We start from the raw sequence: 20,335 nt of genomic DNA, 5'->3' as shown, positions 1-20,335 counted from the left end.
ATGAACTTATTGTACACAAATTATGTCAAAAATTTAACGTATATCTGGGTAGTCGTATCGGCAATGACAACTGGGGAAGAGGACATAGCTATGCTAACCGTATTATCACCGCACCCAATAAAGTAATCCGGCTTTTACTCGAAGATTAGAAAGAAACACTTGTTACAACTTGTAATCTACACTGTTCAGTCAATTACAATTCTATCTTGGCAAAAAAGTAAGACATTGGAAATTTGAATGTATGTCCTCCTGTTTTAATAATATTCACAAATGATTTACCATAATCGTTGTTAGTGATTTCAGAAATTCTATTTTGAAGTAAATGCCGCCTTTGAATAAATACCGCATTGGAAACACCGCGGCGTTTAATTGAGTGCAGTAAGGTATCCAACACTTTGCAAAAGAACAGGCTAAATCTCTTCGTGTAGCTGCGGAAGAGCATTAAGTAGCTAAGTACAGTCAAACCCCATTAATACGGACACTAAAGGGTCCATAGAAAGTGTCCGTATTGATTAACGGGATGTCCCGCGGGTCATGTTATCACTAAACACTGTTCAGTGAAACCTCGTTAATATGGACACTGAAGGGTCCTCAGAAAGTGTCCGTATTGATTAACGGGGTGTCCCGCGGGTCAAACCCCATTAATACGGACACTGAAGGGTCCATAGAAAGTGTCCGTATTGATTAACGGGATGTCCCACGGGTCATGTTATCAATAAACACTGTTCAGTCAAACCCCATTAATACGGACACTGAAGGGTCCATAGAAAGTGTCCGTATTGATTAACGGGTTGTCCCACGGGTCGTGTTATCAATAAACACTGTTCAGTCAAACCCCATTAATACGGACACTGAAGGGTCCATAGAAAGTGTTTGTATAAACAGGGTGACCGTATTAACTGGCGTTAACTGCGGCTTGCGGGTTATGTTGTTAAAGTAAAACAACACCTTTTATTAGCACAAAATTTTAAAGAAAAAAAAGAGGACTTTAGGATCGTCAAATTTTAAAACATGTCTAGCCTTCATTCCACGGATTAAATCCACGGATTTACTCAAACATCCAACCTCGTCCCCAGGGCGCTTTTCCCTGGCTTTGGAGGTGGGGCGGGAAAAGGCCCACCTCCAAAATGAGGGAAAAGCGCCCTGGGGACGAGGTTGTCAAAAATTGCTATCTATCTTTTTCTTATTAATTTTCGCGCGTACTTAATTTCGCGAATATTCGGGAGCCGCATTTCGCGAGGACTAATTTTCGCGATTGCTAAAAGAAATTAGAGAAAAAGGGTGATAAATTTCGCTATTGTGTCTTTGTTTTCATCCTGAGGAAAGTGCACTTGTCACAAATCAATAAAACATATACAGTGGAACCCCATTAATGGGACCACCGTTGGGCCATAAAATCCTGGTCGTAATAACGAGGTGGTAGCAGTAACGGGGTCTTCAAAATAATAAAATGACTCAATGGTTTTTACGTTTGGTTTAAAAGAATGTGGCCGTCATAACGGGGTGGTCTTAAAAACGGGGTGGTCGTAAGGTGGGGCTCCACTGTAGATTTCAAGAGCAAGATTGTAAACTTACAACTGTCCTATATGTGCATAGATCCTTATGAACAAGACAAAACATAACTGCTTGCAGAACAGAAAGCGATAGCGGACTTGCTTGATTCTTCCCTCAGATTTTTTGTCTGAATAATAAAATTCACTTTCCCCCAGCTAATGCTAATCATAGCGTAAGTTTTAAAAAGAAAAATGGTTTGAAAATGACAGTTTTACTCATTCACAAACAACAAACAAACTTGTGAATGAAGCTGCCAACAATTCCGCCCGGGTAAGCGGGCAAGATCGTAAAATATCGCCCGCTCTCGGAACCAATCAGATTGCAGGATTTGGAGGATTCCGCCCGCTCTCAAGCTTAGAAAAAATAAAAAACGGTATTGAATTTCGCGTGTTTAATTTTCGCGCAATCTTTGGTCTTCGCGTATTAAATTTCGCGAAATTTAGTAAGAATAAGGTATATTTTAATCATCAAAACCGTTCTCTGCATAACTCGTTTGATGCCAAAAGTAAGCTTAAAATGGACGTCTCAGATTATCCTATATCATGTACTGTTAGTGCTAGGAACATCGACATGCTGTCAACTGAAAGATTTTTAACCTTCAAGAAGGAAAGGTTTATTACAACACACAATTGATAATGAAGTGTCCGCATTATCGAGGTTGACTTTCTATGAGAATCGCAGTGTTGATTTGGCAAGAAAGAAGTGTCCGTTGTCCGCTTTAACGGGTGTCCATATTAAGCAGACAGTCTCGCAAACTCTCGAATTTACTATTCTATACCCCTACATAACTAACCGTATAAATATCACGTGCGCTAAAATTCTACAAAACTGCAGTTATTTGAGTCGTTCAAATGTAAACAACGAAACGACGCAGTAGGTTATCAACAACATTATTTGAAAATAGTGAAGAGTCATCTTAGCGACGCCTCTTGCAATTAGCAAATTCGAAATCAATTTGATCCGGTCCACGCTTTTGCGGCTGATTCAACTGTGTACGGTCATGATGATCAGGCGCCTGCTGCTGGGAATCCAAAACACGCTGCACATCAGCTAACAAACGGGACAATTCCGTGACCTTGGCATGATCAGGTCCAAGCTTATTCAATGTAATATACAGAGCACGTTGATAATACTCTTTGGCCTGCTGATTGTCGCCCAGGTTACAATGTAGGAAACCCATGTTACGGTAAGTAGTCGCGACCTCAACATGGTCGGGTCCAAGCTTATTCAGTAGTATGGACAGGGCACGTTCAAAATACTTCTTGGCCTGCTGATTGTCACCCAGGTTACAATGTAGGAAACCCATGTTACGGTAAGTAGTCGCGACCTCAACATGGTCGGGTCCAAGCTTATTCAGTAGTATGGACAGGGCACGTTCAAAATACTTCTTGCCCTGCTGATTGTCACCCAGGTCGCAATGTAGGATACCCATGTTATGGTAAATAGCCGCGACGTAAACATGGTCGGGTCCAAGCTTATTCAGTATCATGAACAGGGCACGTTCAAAATACTTCTTGCCCTGCTGATTGTCACCCAGGTCATAATGTAGGGTACCCATGCTATGGTAAGTACTCGCGACCTCAACATGGTCGGGTCCAAGCTTATTCAGTTGTATGGACAGGGCACGTTCAAAATACTTCTTGGCCTGCTGATTGTCACCCAGGTTGTGATGTAGGGTACCCATGTCATGGTAAGCCCTCGCGACGTCAACATGGTCGGGTCCAAGCTTATTCAGTTGTATGAACAGGGCACGTTCAAAATACTTCTTGGCCTGCTGATTGTCACCCAGGTTTTTATGTAGGGTACCCATGCTATGGTAAGTACTCGCGACGTCAACATCGTCGGGTCCAAGCTTATTCAGTTGTAAGGACAAGGCACGTTCAGAATACTCCTTAGCCTGTTGATAGTCACTTAATTTCCCATGAAGGAAACCAATGGCATGGTAAATTTGCGAGACCCGCCTAACATGTCCATGGTCAGGCCCTGTCCTTATCGTGTTGTCTTCAATGAGTTTTAAAGCTACTCTGAAATACCTCACTGCGGACACATACTCGCTATGCAAGTAGCAAACGTGACCAAGCATCTCAAAGTTATCTATAGAATTGGGTATATTTAGAATAGTGTTTTTGATTAGACCGAATTGCTCTTCAGTAGAGATAATGTTTGTAATTCCTACAGCTAGAGTTTTTAAGTGTGGAACAATATGTCCGCTTCCACACACAGAATCTTCACCCTGCAGGATCTCTGGTATTGCTTGGTGAATGTACTGACTGCACGACCCTATTGCGACACAAGCAACACGGGCATGTTCATTAGCCTCCATTTGGTCTTTAACTAGACGCTTGACAATATCATGTACCACCTTGTGTAAACGAATGTTGACATCATCATACTTTTCTATTAGCAACAGGGAGGACCCTTGAATGTGAATGCCTATGTCCTCTTCATCCAACTCTCCATAAGCATTTACAAGGTAAGTGGTTAACATGTCTAACCTCAGTGGCTCTGAAGCACAAAAAGCAAGAAAAGTAAAAGCGTGCTTCATTATTTCATCAGAATCCATTACCGTTTCAAGAGCTATCTTGGTCGCTACAGTCATAGAGTTCGGGTAGATACTGTTTACTTTGGCAAGTTCTTTTTCAGTGAGTTCACGTTTGCCTTTCGCTAGTTTTTCTAAGTACGCCTCCCAGCCAAAGTCTGGATTGGTATTTCGCACCTTTCTCACGTAGACTCCTGCGCTGGCTAGTGCAAGTGGCTGGTAATCCAATGCTTGGGCTACCTCTCCTCCCATGTCATCGTCTGTGATTCCAGTGAGCTCGAATAGAAGGTTGGCAGCATCAATGTCGTTCATGCCTTTGCTTATCGAGATGTGGGATGTGAAAGAACTCTCTAGAGGGAGACAGGAGCAATCTTGCGTTGTGATTAGCAGCTGGCCTTTGTCCCACTTTCCATTTCCACGCTCAGGAAAAAACTGACCTATTCTAGCGAGATTTGTGACATTGTCAATCACTAAGAGCCAAGATGAGTAAAGGTGAATTTTTGTCGCAATTAAATCTTTGATAACGGCTATTTTCCGTTCATTGTTTAGATCCTTGGAGTTTTCGGTGGCATTTATAGTACACTCGAGGCAGTGCATTTTTCTTGCCAGTGACAGGTATGATGTTAAAAGCGCTTCTGGGTTTTCAGCATTTAACGTCATTACAAATGACGGAGCATTTGTTTTTTTGCTGGCTTCTTTGTAGTATTTCTCAGCAACTAGTCCAGCCAGCTGGGATTTGCCACTCCCAGGATTGCCTGAAATATAACAATAACTTAGAGTGTTCTCGTTAGCCTTCCTTAAGTTTAACAGCTTCTGTGTTACTTTATCAACGTGGTAATCGCGACTTGAGATCACATGGGGAGGTCTGGGTGGAAGGACGCAAAATGGCTCTACTTCGCGCTGTAGTTGCTCTTCAAAGACCTTGCGTTGTTCTTCAGTGGTTTTTAGCCTGTCTTTGTTCTCTTGAAGTTCGGCATGCTTTTCTTGTAACTTGTCTTTTTCTTCCTGAAGTTCTACATCTTTCTTTTGTAATTCAGTAGCTTTGTCTTGAAGTTCGGCATCTTTCGTCTGAAGGTCTTGAGTAAGTTTCTGATTACTTGTCTTCACATTTTGCAACTCATCAGTTGGAAAACTTTTCTGCTTACTTACTGTTTGGATTTCAACAGTGGACAGGTCAAGAGCTCGAAATGCTTTCTCCACTTTTGCAACGGTGGTTTTGAAGTCTGCATTTGAGAACTGACCTTCTGTCCTGTGAGCGTAGAATTTATTTCGAAACTCTCTGAGTTTATGAACGTTTTTTCTGATCAGTTTACTCAGTCCAGGTTTGATAGAATCAGAATGCAGGATGGCATAAAATAGCATAGAACAATCCCACTGCGCCCTGTTTCCATTTACCATTGTGAGTAACTGTTCGGCATTTCTTGATTGATTATCTGCAGACTCACTGTTTCTAAAGTCCAGGCCATTTTGAGGTGTGTCGTCCCATTCACCAAGTGTTGTCTTGTAACGATTGTCCCATTCCTGCTTGAACAGTAATCGTAAAGCTGGGGGTAGTATGTCAGTAGCTATGTGACAAACCCGGAAGTAGTTAAGCTGTTCCTCCGAAAACACTTTAGAGGCCATTCGGTAACAGAAGGAGGGTAACACTCTTGAAAGCTGTTTTAAAAAAATTTAATACACAGAATTTATCAAATGAATTAAATGTTCATTGCCTGACACTACGTGTATATTACAGGGTTTAAGCGGATTTTGGTAATACTTTTATTTAACTAGAATAGCCAAGAGAAAAAATAAACAAGTGTTCAGATAGCCTAAACAATAACACATATGTGATAAAGAATCTTGAAATAACATGGAAAGAGCACAGCTGACCACAACACGTGGTTGTTCCGATCAACTTTACCGCAAACGCCGTTGCGGAACTACGCATTTTAAGACTGAGAGACTCTGACGAGGATTTGATCCAGGTGCAAAATGTAATCCGGCAGTGTAGCATGCAAAACAGGTCGACTGAACAGACCCTTTTTCCCGATCGCACCCGAGACCCGACGGCTATGGCAGGTCTGCTAATGCAGTTTTCAACTTTTGCTCTTAGCATGGAAAAACATTTTCTAATACAACAAAGTCAGGTTCTAAATATTTTAAATCGCCATCCTCAAAGGCTACTTCTCGAGGATAATGCTATTTTAAGCAGGAACCCATAACCCGGAGAGAGCAACTTCCACGCTCTCGTGTCACGGCGTTTTCATGGACCAGTTTATTTTTAGAACGGTTTTGGTGCGAATTTTGAATATCTTTTAAATTCCACAAACCAGTCAGCAAAACCTACAGACCTAAAAATGATATTTTGTTGCCTTTTAATAACGTTAAGTTTTCCTTTTTGATATCTTATACTTCGAATGCGCTCATATAGACATGGTGGAGATTCTATTTTCGCGGGAAAAAGTGCCCTAAAATGTTTTTGAAAATAAACTGGTCCGTAAAAACGCCGTGATAAAGGCCTAGTGTGGGAGCTGCTCGCTCCGGGTTAAGGGCTGCTCGTGCCACGGCGTTACGTTTTCATGGACCAGTTTATTTTTAGATCAGTTTTGGAAGTACTAACTATAATGATTTCGGTGATTTGATTTCTAGTATTAATCCTTCCAAGTGAGGGTCTCTTGATTGATGACTTCTGAAAAGGTAGTTAGTGGGCGTCTTTAAATAAAAAAAAACTAAAATTCGTCTTTTGCCGATTTTTTCGGCCGATTCAGCATTTTAAGACCAGATTTGGTTGCTTTACGCTCAAAAGTGGATTTTCCCGAAAACTGACTGGTTCTTCGATTGACCACTGAGCTGCTCAAGGGAAATTTGGTAAAAAACCAAACTGCTAGTTAAGCAGTTTTCTGGTACTGGGTACTGTTTTTGGGCTACAAAGAATGAAAAAGCCAGCCCCTACTCCTCCCCCCAACCCCTCCGTCAACCAGTTTCATACGCTAAATATTGGCTTCCGAACTGAGGCTAGGCAGGCATGCGCAGAAAGGGGTTCAGTGACCCAGCAGTTCAACTTTCTTTCCCACCCTCTTCTTTCGCTTTTCATTCTCCGTCCATTTTTCTTGTCTTGCTGGGCATTGATTAGGGACAAGCCTTCATTTCGAAAGAAAAACAATGGGGAGGGGCGGGGGGCATTTAGGATCATATGATTAGATGGAAGGAAGTGCTGGCATGATGATATTGCTGTTTTAGGTCAATTCTATGCTGAAGTCATTAATTTCATGGCAATGCCTTTACCGATATAAAAAATCCTCCTGTAGAGTTAAGTTAGAGTTAAGGAAGCTATCAAACAAATTTCATCACAGAGCACTATTATAGCGATCATAATATTTTCTTTTTTGGTCATGAGTTTTGAAGGCCTAGCATTAAAATTTTCAGTTTACATGTCCATCCTTGCCATCCTTGGCAACAGAAGACGGGAAACAGTTTCAATGCCTATTAAAATATGGCCCTGAATAATTTTTGGACTTCGATAGATTCAAGAACATTTTATCTTTTTAAAAAGATAGTAGATGGCATGAAAAAGTTCCTTTAAGGGATGGGGGTTGTCATGAGGTACATCTTGACAGGGAGTGCTACCTGACAACCAACAGAACACTCTCGTAACTCGGGTGACACTAGAAACCAAGTATATAAGATCACCCTTCAACTTATTTACTGATACTTCTAAAGTTATCTTTCAAATGACCAAAAAGAATAGTTTAGACCGCTTGCAGTCTGCATTTTCTCTTAGATCCATCAAGTTATTCTAAGACGGAGTGAGTGCGTATGTAGACATTAATAATTTTTTTTATACTACTACATAAAAAACAACTGCAATTTGATTGGCTTAGAGCAGTGGTATTGCAGCTTAATTTAAAATACCTACACGTGAAAATTACCTTTGCCGGTAGTAGTATAAACAAACAATAGCATAATTTGTACTTTTGGCATAACTACCACTCATTATATTTCAAATTGTCTCAAATTTCACTCTCCGTTACATATAACAATTTCGAAATATCACTCGCGGTATTTATGCCAAATATCACTACACATCATGCTATTACCTATACAAATCGGATTAAAAACGCCTCTAAAATAAGAGAATGCTCGCAGTCTACAAACAGTTGTCTTACCTTTTCAATTTCCTTCCCCTGCCTCCTCTTCTCTCAATCAAGGCACCGTCCAGATTACATTTATTAACAACTGCGCGTGAAAAGAAAAAAAAAAATAACAGTTTAACAAGAATTTAGGCATATGAAATGAAATGCTACGGGAAAATTCTAAGAATTTTGTGGACGGAACACAGAACGAACGAATCGAGAGGGGAGGAACTGATCGATGGTTAGAGAACTTTAAAAATCAAAAGGCGGACAGAAGCTGAAGTACTGTATGTTGTTCATTTTAAAAGAAGGCATAGTTTGGAAAAAGTCATCGTGTAGGGATGGGAAAGGAAAAATTGGGGAAGACCAAGAAGAAAAGGGGAAAGGGGTACATGTAACGTTTTTGACAAACCATTAGAGAGCTTGAACTTTTGAGCCACGCACGTCAACCGGAAGTAAGTTTTCTTCCCTTTTTATATGCCTTGATGCTACCAAATTGTATTGCTAAGTTTCTTTACTCTTAAAACAGGAGACTTACTTGAAAATATGGGCAAAACTATGGCCTAGAATGCAAAAAGCCCACTTCCGTTTGAACTGCGAAGTACTACAGAAGGACGTCTATGCAACGTTTAGTTGTCTATAAGCAGTTAGAGAGAGAGAGAGAGAGAGAGAGAGAGAGAGAGATATTACTTTATAGGAGATTTTAAACATTACTTACCGCTTACGTGTACAATATTCGGCTCCAAAAGGAAAACTGCTCTCTATGGACAATGAAAACAAAACGCGATAGAATCGGTGTTCGGCTTCAAACAGAAAATTTCATTCGTAAGCACGTTCTGTCTAGGACGTAGACTTTACGTTATCGATCACGCGATGATCACGGTGGATCACGAGATCATTTACCCGCTACAACTGGTCAGCGGTTGAAGAAAAAGTCAATGGGTGTAGGGTGGGGGAAATTTTATGAACATGGAATTGAGGCCAGGCCATATCTATTCCAGGGAGATGGTACACTGACTGTATGTGCAATTTCAGGAAGCTTAGAGAAGATGAAACCCTCGCCACTCGATGGTTTATTTTTCGTTATTTATGCTGTGGGCTCTGTTCTGGCTGAAACTCCAACGTCTGGGAACAATATAGACACTTCTGGAGAAAATAATTCCAGGATCAAAGACACGAAAATGTTGGTTTGTATCCTTTTGGTCCTAATTACTGTACTTTTTTTGCAAGCTTTTAATATAATTAAGCTTAACTAAAAATATTCCACCTGATAAGAACTTCTTTAAGAGACAGCGGGCTTATTAGAGCTTATTGTTACAGTTTCCTATCTTCGCTCGGAGATCGTGCAATTTTTAAAGAAAAACGTGCTCAACAAGTAGTTGCTGCAGAGAGTATTCTAAACCTTGCTGATTATTCCAAGCAGTATAAGATGGTCGAAATAGTACTTGAAAAATTATTTAAGGTAATCAATGTACCAATTTACAAATCAGGGTTGTCACTAGGATTTCAAGTTGCCGGATATTTGTTGTTAGTAGCCGGGGAAGTCACAAGCAGTCATGGAGACCCCCCCCAAGAAGTTTTTGAAGTGGAACTTCTACCTTTTTTCAAAAGGCATTCCTGCCTCAAAAAAAGGAATCTTCATCAAGAGTACAGCTATCATTAGCAGGTTTATGATGATCACATCTTTATTAGAGAAAACTACAACATTCTGAGACAATGAAAATAATAAGTTTTTACTTTGCGTAAAGGCTTGTTAGAGGGTTTTTTTAGTGGCCGCCAAATGGGAATATACTTGTAAGCACCGGGTCTGAAAAAAATGACAGGTAGGCACCGGTCACATTATCTGCGCAGTCTTATCTTCAGCGCAGACAAGGCGCATGCTGGCCAGTGAAGTGTTAAATCACAACGATACTTTACAAAATGTTAAAATGTGGAAAGGACAATCAATTCTTATATGGTGCAAATGAATTAACATGCGCTGTAAAATCAGTTGTAAATCCTCATTTAGTTATACGTAAGAACGAAAAAACTTACGGAAAGCAAAAGTAAAACTATTATTACAAATGAATTAACCCACCAACATTTCTTAGTTTTTGCACGCAAGTATTTCAAAATTACTTAAACCTGCTGCAGATGAAACTTGCATTTAGTTTGAAGGGTAGTCTTTGTGTGTTTGAAAGGTGTGCTCTTTTGGTTTAATTTAACGATGAAAGTAGCCGGGGGCCATGCTCTGAGTAGCCGGGGGAAATCCCCGGCCCCCAGCCCTAAGTGACAACCCTGACAAATGCTACTTTTGACATAAGTTCCTGAGTGAGGGTGGGTACAAAACGAAGACCTAAGACCTAAGACCAAAAAACGAAGACCCCCTTAAAATCATTTATAGAAACGGGTAGCTCGACCTTTAAAGATGTGTAAAAAAAACCAATATTTTCAATTATACAAAATTTTGACCAGGGTCTTCGTTTTCTACACCATCCCCCAGGTGTGTAGAAAATGAAGACCCCCCTCAAAATCACTTGGAAATGGCTGAACACTGCTTTTAATGACTTCTAGACACTAAAGGAGTGTAAGAAACAACACAGCTCCTGACGATTAAACCCATGACAACATTAAGATCTCCCGAGTGACGTGGTTATTTAATGTCAGAAGAAATCCAAAATCCATATCTTACAATGTATGTAATATTTTCCTAATTAAATACATATTGACTTTTCTATGGAAAGTGTTTCTGTTTCATTTTAGTTTTACTTTGTAGAATTCATCATGATAATACTCATTAAACTCGTGGTACAGTCAAGCCTTGTTAACACAAACACTTAGGAGACCATAGAAAGTGTCCGTCGTAAGTGGATTCAATATTAAGGGGAAGATGTAAGACCTTTCTTTTTCCTGGGACAACTCTCCCTTGTGCTTGCACTCGTTGCAGTTTCTCACATCCCTCCTTGTGATGTTTAGAGTAGAACTCAAGGGCTGTGGAGAGTCTAGAATTTTATTGGAGAAGCGTTTCTCTATTCTTTGCAGGGCTTTTCCGAAGGACACTGAAATAAGTGGCTGGAGTGTGTGTGATTTTCATTTATTAAGAGTTTGTAAAACAACAGGTACTTAATTACACGGGTCATAGGTTTTTTCGGTACAAAGTTATTTCAATACAAGTTTATTGAGTGAAGTTGTAATATGATTTCACGTACAAAATACTTGGCTCAAAGAACAAAGAACTGGCCATAATAAGATCTCAGAAACATTTCTATCGTCAGTAATAAAGACGTGACTGCGAGCAGAGACTTAAGACTCGTATTTTTCAGGTAAAAATGTTGACGCTGATCGAAACAAGGCTGGACATTAACCCCCTGATAACTCTAATATCTCCAAGTGACACGGTTATTTAATGTCATGGAATGGGGCATTTTGATGGCAATCATGGAAGACATGACTTTGAACACTTTACAGCAAGGGATGCTTCCACAAAAAACTTGGCCATGTTGGTTCTTACACTCCTTTAGTGTCTAGAAGTCGTTAAAAGCAGTTTCCATCCGTTTCCAATTGATTTTGAGGGGGGTTTTCGTTTTCTACACATCGGGGGGATTGTGTAGAAAAGGACGACCTTGGTCGAAATTTTGTATAATTGAGAATCGTCAGGAGTCGTTTTCTACACAGTCATACATTGTGTAGAAAACTAAGACCCTGGTCGAAATTTTGTGTAATTGAAGATATTGTTGTTTCTTACACATCTAAGGTCGAGATACCCGTTTCTGGGTATTTATAAGTGATTTTGAGGGTGGTCTTTATTTTTGGGTCTAAGGTCTTACGTCTTTGTTTTCTACCCACCCTCGTGAGTGAGGTCTCGAGCACCCAGCAAATAACCTGACTTCTTAATAAAATCAGGGCTCTCTTAGGTTAGAGGGGTTGACCATTGAATTAGATGTAGTGTCCCCAATGAAGCAGTCTGCAGGGCACGCACGTTAATATTTTAGTCAAATGTAATGGAACTGTTCTAAACAAATACTGGTATAATGAAGATGGGGGGCGGGAATTCTCACCTGTCTTCCCAAACCTCCCAGATGTATCACAATCAATAATAAAATTAATGTTTTAAACCAAGCAAAACCTGGTGCTCTCTATCTTAATAAGCCTCCCCACGCAGATGTGTGTAGGCATTCATCACCCCTTCCACCCCCACGGTCCGTAAGGAAGGAATGGGTGACGAATCCGTAAGGACGTCTGTGTAAGAGGCTATGTTATCTCTTGATGACAGTAAAAATATGTAGTCAGTTCACAATCAGTTGTAATAGCATGCAGCTCCATGTTTTTTTTTTAAATATTCAAAATAAAACTTGAAGAGATTGAAATAAAATGAAATTTAAGTTAAAATTATTTCAATGTACTTTGATGAATTCTCAATTTCGTTCTTTCTACAGTATTTCTAATCATTGGTCAGAAAAGATAGTACTGTAGTATTAATTTTAACTAGGCTAGGATTAGGGAACTTTTTTGTTTCTGTCTTTATGATTAGGCTAATGCGAGGGAGACAAAGGCAATTGAGAATCAAACTAGGCTGAAATCATTTTTACCTCTGTCAAAATTATTTCATTTTAAAGGTAAAGATTAAGTCTGTTATTCTATCATTCCAAGACAAATTTCATTTTAAATTACAACTGATAAGTCTTTATATTTATGAACTGGAGTTTTTTTATTCAGGTTTTACAGGATGCAAGAGTCATTAAAGTAACAGAGTCAGGATCCCAGGACAAGCATTTCTCACAGAACAAGCTCAGAGGGTGACCTGGCTAGAAGGCGACCTGTGTTATAGACCATAATTTGCACCAAGAGGTCATTATGTGATATTGTTTTTATAAAAATGTAAGTGATATATGATTTTTATGCCTTTGAAAAATCGCGACTATATAGTGGATCATTACAATTTTAAACAGTAGTGATTTGGTTTTTCAAACCCGCACCATTTTCTTAAAATGAGTATATAAGATCACAGCTGGTCACGTGTGACTAAAAAGTGGATTTTAAAATTATGAATACCTCTTTCTGAACACAAATTTTGCTCTTAATCTTCAAGGATTTCAAATGTTAAAAACATGATGTGGTAACGTTTACAGCACATTTGAGTGTTAAACCATTTAATGACGTGTGACAAGATGCAAAAGCAAGGAGAAAGTAGTTGCGGCCACATGGCGGCCAATACAAATCAATTTCTTACTTTGTTGAAAAAATCAAGGTGCCATAAAATATCTCCCTTAAATATGTTTCCTCTCAAATTTTATGTGCCCTGTCAATTTTAGATATCAGCAAGATTCCAACTCGTTGTTTTAGAAAAGGAAGCATTGGTCATGTGAGCTCTTAATAATGCAATTAGTGACCTATTATATTGATGGTTAGTAGTTTTAAAAATACTAATGAATTAAGCTTTCATTTTTGAACACAACTCTCATGTCAGAAGGACTAAAGTTGTTGATTGATCCAGTTAGCGCTAGTCCTTTGGGGTTGTTTTACAGCTGAGCAAATCGAGCTCGGGTCGACTGTCTTTGATGAAGAATACCCATTTTTTTAACAGCTCTGGCAAATGTGTTAGAGAACACAGCCCTCTTTGGTGATATTCTTCTTCGACTTCCTGATATAACACATGAGGTAAAACAAAAGATATTTATTTTAAAGTTTTAAAGGCTTTTTATTAGTCTAAAAGGTGTGTACCTGGTAACTTGATTTTTGCTAAAAAGGAAAAGTAGCATTTCTACAATAGACATTTCCAGTCACATGTCTGTGAACAGAGGCACCAAGTCGAGGCTTGGGAAGAAAGACATATACAAAGTGATTAAATTAATGTAAGAAATTGTCAGATATTGCCTGCCTTCACCTCACTTCCTTGCATTTGCTCAATGGAACACTCAATGCAGGAAGGGTCGATGCACAGATGGCTGGCCACCGTCAGATTTCAATTAGCAGCAACAGTAGCCACACAACAGAGGGTGGTCTGCCTGTGTCAATCTGCTGTGCTGTTATTATTACTGCAATGAGGAAAAGGCTAATAAGGAAAAAGAATTTAAACAAATTAATATTGCCTGTATGAAACTTTTGAAATCCTTCAGTGTATAATTATCACTCTTTGCCCTCCATTCATAACAAACCTGCTGCTGAGAGAGAAACAAAATACAGCCAAACCTTCGTACAACAGTCACCCTTCGGAAATGGCATTAAGGTGACTGTTATATACACGGCTGGTGACTGCTATATACAGGTCAACTTTGCAGAAAATGAAATCAAGGCAACTGGAAATTTTGGGAAGTTGTCGGTGACCGTAATATAAAGGGTGACTGCTATATATATACAGGTCAACTTTGCAGAAAATACAATTAAGGCAACGGGAAATTTTGGGAAGTTGTCGGGTGACCTTAATATACAGGGTGACTGCTATATACAGGTCAACTTTGCAGAAATTATAATCAAGGCAACTGGAAATTTTGAGAAGTTGTCGGTGACCGTAATATAAAGGGTGACTGCTATATATATACAGGTCAACTTTGCAGAAAATACAATTAAGGCAACGGGAAATTTTGGGAAGTTGTCGGGTGACCTTAATATACAGGGTGACTGCTATATACAGGTCAACTTTGCAGAAATTATAATCAAGGCAACTGGAAATTTTGGGAAGTTGTCCGGTGACCTTAATATACAGGGTGACCTCTATATACAGGGCAGTTATAATACAGGTTTGACTGTATTACATTCATTAGTAGAAACCAAGAAAGAGACTAAATCGAACACCTCCGTGTGCTGCTTATGGTGATTTCAAACAGGGTTTGTCAAGGCTGCCGGAAGTAGAGCTGTCCGCTTACCTGAGCTTCCTTCTTTTTTTTTTTTTTTTTTTTGCAAAATAGTTAGACTGTGTTATAATAATATTTTTCAAGTTTGTTCTCTTTTATTATTTGCTGTGTTACTTCTACCTTTGTTTCATGTTTTAAGCAGTTATTGAAATATTTCACTTAATTTTGTGACGGTTCTCTTTGTTTGAATTTTGATTTATTTTATGACACAGCTACCGGCTACCTTGGTCGTTCATAAAAAACTACAGTTGAACCTCTCTACAACGGCCATCTTGGTGACAGAAGAAAGTGACCATTGTAGAGAGGTGGCTGTTAGTGGAGGCTCCACTGTATAACGGCCACCTCTCTCCAACGGCCATTTTTTGGCGGACAGTCCATACATTCACTTATGTTTCATCCTCTCTATAATGGCCCCTTTCTTCTGTTCCCAAGGGTCCCCTGGGAAACAAGGCCAGGGTCCAGTTTAAGTCTTCTATTAAACACACGCAATTCAATGAGTACGTACCGAAAACGAAGTTTGTGTTCCTCTCTGAACCTGTCTCTCGTCTCATTGAATTCCTGTTCTTCAAGGGCAATGCGTACCATATGCCATGGCGGCAAAACCTTCCTGACTTGCTCTCCTGGGTTTGGCACAGCTTTCAGACTTAGTTCTTGAAGGGACATCATTTTCGATTAAGAAACAAGGTACAACGGTAAAGCGAAATGAGGCTTATTTCATGCTTCTTTTTTTTTAACTGTTGGCTTTTCTTTCATTGGTGCTTTTTGGATTCCCCTGCGACTTTTTTCAACTTTATTGGTGTAGCCTATTCCCTTGTGTTTTTCACACACCTGGCATTTGCATAGAGCACATGGCAAGACACGCTCTGTTGTGCTTTTTTTCTAACGAAGCAATGAAATACAAGGGTTTATTAGACCCAAAAAACAAGCCTTTCGGCAACCTGCTACCTTTCGAGGTGCAAGTAATCATTATGTTCTGGACCCAATGTTTCATGACAAATGACAGAAGGACAAAAATGAATGAAGAATTAACCCGCCTTCCCTGTTGCCTTCGAACAGGTATTCCAATGTCCGTGGTATTTTCGTTTCCAAGCGGCTACAAACGTTTTTCTTCCGCTATGAAAAACAAACCTTATCCTCGCTTTTACGGTTGTCCTCACTGTTTCAGACGAAAAACCAAGCAATACTCGGTACGTTTGAACGTTTGTTTTATTTCGCAGTTCATTTGCCCTTTGTTTTCAGGGATTAGTCGCCATCTTATTTACGTCAATGACTATTTCACAATCCTTTACCTTCAAGCAATGTTTCTTAAAGACACTTTTTCTTCTAGATTGATATGATTGTGACAGAGAACAAGCATGAAGAGAAATTCGACCATGCTTGAATCGCTCTCAGTTTAGATTTACTGCGCGACTATTACGGTCCTTCCATTTCATTGTACCAATATCCAGTTTATGGAACGCAAGGAAATCCAGTCATTCTCGATTTATTGGTAAATGTATTTCTTCTTGACTGGCTGATCGACTTTTATTCCAGTATCTCTCCAGACTTTTCTCTTACTTTATAATACTTGTAATTTGATTAAACAAATTTATTCACAATGTTTTTTGTTACTGCGCAGGGAACACTTCTTCTCCCTCATGTGTGAGTTGACTCAACCGATTACACATATAATATCATAGGTGACGAATTACCCCTTAATTTTGGCGCGAAATTTCAGCATAGTTATCAGAGGAGACTGGTTATGAAAAGCGGCAAACATCAATGATAAAAACAACAGTGCTGCAGTTTATGTTGGAAGCACCCTGAAAGTGCACAATCCTTTGTTTTCTGTTGGCAGATTGTTCCGGAATAAATTAATGCAACGTTTTTATTGGTCAATACAATCAAAATGAAAGGAATTCTTTTGAACGTTGTGCACTTTCAGGTCCACAAAAACATATAACAAAGGAGTCTGACGGGTTTCATTACCATTCCACTCAATTAACTATGATTTCAGCGATAATTTGTAATTTCACACGTGAAATTACACAATTGCCATGGCAACCTTCCCTACGTCTCAGTGTCAAGATGGCGACGAAGTTTTAAAATACCGTGAATGAAGATGTCAGGGCACAAAAAGACGCTTTAGAAAACCTGAACACACAAGTGAACATCAAGAAGGACTCTAACAGGTATTTTGAAGAAAAAGTCTGAAAAATTAAGAACGTTGCAAGCCAAATTTAAGGTCTAAACATTTGAGAGAGTGGAGTTCTCGATCGATATGATCCAGGATAAACATGTCAAAAATCCAAGATTGCTTACGTAATTTGTCACCCATGATATTAATAGGTAATTAAATGGTATACTCGTGAAATTAGGGAATAATTTCACGCGCGTTTAGTCCAAATCCTAATAATTATAAGAATTTGGACAAAACGCGCGTGAAATTATTCCCTAATTTCACTCGTCACCATTTGATTACACGTACTAATTTTGCTTCCTTTTTTAGTATAATAACTACTCAAGTGTCTCTCCTTCTTGCCTCATGACATCATTCCTCATTAACATAATTCCGACCCCCTTCCGAAGGGACCCGAGCCCTCTCCGAAGGCTTCCGACTGCACCCGAGCCTCGTTCTAAGATATTTCCGATTTCCCCCAACAATAGATCGAAATATCCTCTAGACCAACCAGAAGGCTCAAAAGACAATAGACCACCTATCTAGAACAATGGGGACCCAACAGACTACGGATTGCTGCTTACACACTTTCAACTCGCTCAATACCAAGTTAGTTGAGATTTCTTGGAGTTGAATTCGACAGACCTGACCTAGGTTCAGGAAGAGAAATAAGAAATCCCCCTCCTGTGTTTACCTCCTCCATAAAGCGTCGCATCAGGAAATTTTAGGTCACGTACGGTGGCAGCAAAGAGACGTACCGAAGGTGTCATGCACGTGCAGAGTTGTTTTGCTTGTGAAACCTATTAATTTTTTTGTCGATCTCGTTGCCGTCCCCTCCGCCTTTGTCTTTACTTCTCTTCAATGAGAAATATAGCGTAGAATTCCTCAATATAAGCAACTCTATAATACGGACACCTCTCTATGGCGGACCTTTTTACGGTCCCTCCCCTCCCCCAAACTTCTTACAGTGTTGACCTCTATAATGCAGACACCTTTGTACTGTGGACTTTTGTCCCTTTGACTCTGGTAAAACCTCTCCCTGCGAAAAACTCTATAGTACGGGCACCTCGGTATATCAGGGAGAGTTCTATTGGTTCGAGAGAATCCCTACCTCTACAATACGGACATCTCTGTATCAATTGGTTCCAGAGATGCTAATTCACACAATCCCTACCTTTGCAATAAGGACACTGCAGAAACGCGGACTTCTCTTTTGGCTTCTCTCGACTGAGCAGAGCTAGAACAGGCTAACAGCTGGATAATATATGGGCCCCGTATCTCTCCAAGCGATTAGGATTTCCTTTGCCTGGTCCCTGTACGGGCGTTTTCCCAGGCCTTCTCCGTCAATTCACCTGGTGACGTATCCGAGGCAAACGGGCAGACCACGTGACCCGAAACGTATTCGCCGCGCGGAATAATGAGGCTTACTGGACTAGGTAATGATTTCCCTAAATTGTCCCGATTACTCCCCAACACGTCAGAATTATGTGCATATGATGGTCTCGTTCGCCTGAAAACAACTTGAGGCGGCGCAGACGATAAAATGGAAACTGCGCTTTAGGTTTGACATACTTAAGCAAACAGGGCTCGTACGAATCATGAAAGTCCTAAAAAACGATCCACATTGTACGAACTCTGAACAAAGAAAACATTAAATGATTATGCTGCAGAATAAATATTTACCCATAAATTAGTTCAGCTTTCGCTTTATCATGACACGGATGTTGTGGTAATCTGAATGAAAAAAAGGACATTTATTGTGTGAGTAGCAACAAAAACTGTTCTAGTTTTCGTTAAAAAAATACCCTGTGCACGCATTAAAACTATTTACCTTCGTGTCTTACCGCGGATAATGATGTTGGAAGTGGATCGCTAAGTAAAGCTAACCTTTTCAATTAGTTTTATTGAGTGTTGGATAATATTCGATTTTTTCCTTGTTAGAATTCTCGTGAAAATTATACAAACACGTTTCTTGATCATACATTATTGACCTTTCTTTCTCTCTTTGTTTAATCTGAAATCATTTTTTATTTCTTTTTCGTCTCGAAGATATTAGCGTATTATTCAAGATGACATAAATTTAAGATTATGTTGTTTTTTTTTCTCCATATAGTTTTTTTTTGAGACTCCGATATTTACTGCGCTTTTCAAAAACACGCGAACTCTGAAGTTCAAAAGCTGCCTTCGCAAATGGGCGTTTTTCACTACTGTCAATCGTAATTAGGATGACAAGCAATGAACCTTGGAACACAAACACACAAAACGGATCGAAATCCACTTATCACAAATCAAAAACCATGACCTTTTGAATCCGTTGAAGTAAACTCCTTTTTTTTCTAAGAGCCCGGCTAAGATGACTGACGGCAGAGAAAAATGCAAACGTGAGCTGGCTTTTTAAACTTCAGAATTCGGGTGTTTATGAAAAGCGTAGTGAGAGACTAAAGTTATTCTCCATGCTCATGCAAAGATGATGATTAAAGCTGGAAAATGATGAGTATCTGAAACATTTTTTTTTTTTGCACCAGGTTCAAAAGGAACAATATCTTAACTACAGAAGAGCTTATTTCAAGGACACCACCGATGTATTTTCAAGCGTCTTGAAGGACCTTTTGAAGACAAGTGAGCATATTGTCCACGTTGTAGTTTAATTTTATCCTTGCTTTGAAATTCATTTTACTTCTTACACGGCTTATATTTGGCTACATCAGATATCAGAATGTCCATTTATCACTTCAGACGATTTTAAATTTTATTATTCAAGCCACTGATTCGCTTCTTAATTTTTAAAGGATTGGCGCTTCAACTTTCCTCTTATCCTTTTTGTTTTTTAGGTGCAGAATTTAGCCTTGGTCCCAATCCTTTTTCGTGTATTATCCAATAATTCAGCGTCTGCTTCTTCAACCGCCACAAATATATCAGGTATTGAATTTACTGGATACTTGTGCGTGTGTTCTATTGAAAGCGGATTACAGCATGCCGTAACAATAATGGCAGTATCATGATTGCTTTTTACCTGCAATTGTCTGCAAGGGTTTTTCCACCGCGTCCAAAGTTCTTTTGCCCTCCATGGTAGATTTTGATCAATGTAGGTTTCTGGGAAACTGTCGACCTACCCCTCCCCTATGCTAATATTAACACT

The 20,335-nt window shown here is 39.5% G+C and overlaps 2 protein-coding genes and 1 long non-coding RNA gene across 5 annotated transcripts in view; 2 read left to right on the top strand and 1 right to left on the bottom strand.

Annotated features, from left to right (window-relative positions):
* The window catches only part of LOC140947828 (uncharacterized), a 54,337-nt gene that overhangs the window by 32,090 nt on the left and 1,912 nt on the right, over window positions 1-20,335 (top strand). The gene's annotated exons all lie outside the window — the stretch shown is intronic.
* LOC140947825 (uncharacterized) overlaps window positions 2,062-20,335 on the bottom strand; it is a 71,053-nt gene continuing 52,779 nt past the window's right edge. Inside the window, exon 4 of the mRNA XM_073397028.1 lies at window positions 2,062-3,451. Coding sequence (XP_073253129.1) covers window positions 2,471-3,451 — 981 coding nt within the window. The 3' untranslated portion in view covers window positions 2,062-2,470. The remainder of the gene's footprint in view (window positions 3,452-20,335) is intronic.
* LOC140947834 (uncharacterized) lies at window positions 9,252-16,208 on the top strand. Of its 3 annotated transcripts, none has more exons than XR_012167005.1 (4): window positions 9,252-9,395; window positions 12,904-13,065; window positions 13,772-13,845; window positions 16,095-16,208. It is a non-coding gene; the product is annotated as an uncharacterized lncRNA (long non-coding RNA). The 3 variants fall into 3 exon arrangements; XR_012167006.1 differs by lacking the exon at window positions 16,095-16,208 and adding an exon at window positions 15,609-15,696; XR_012167004.1 differs by lacking the exon at window positions 16,095-16,208 and having other exon boundaries at window positions 13,772-14,858.

The sequence above is a fragment of the Porites lutea genome, chromosome 9 (genome assembly GCF_958299795.1).
Source record: "Porites lutea chromosome 9, jaPorLute2.1, whole genome shotgun sequence".
In the NCBI taxonomy this organism is placed as follows: domain Eukaryota; kingdom Metazoa; phylum Cnidaria; class Anthozoa; order Scleractinia; family Poritidae; genus Porites; species Porites lutea.
Note: the sequence above shows the minus strand (reverse complement) of the source record. Positions and strands in the feature narration are given on the sequence as shown.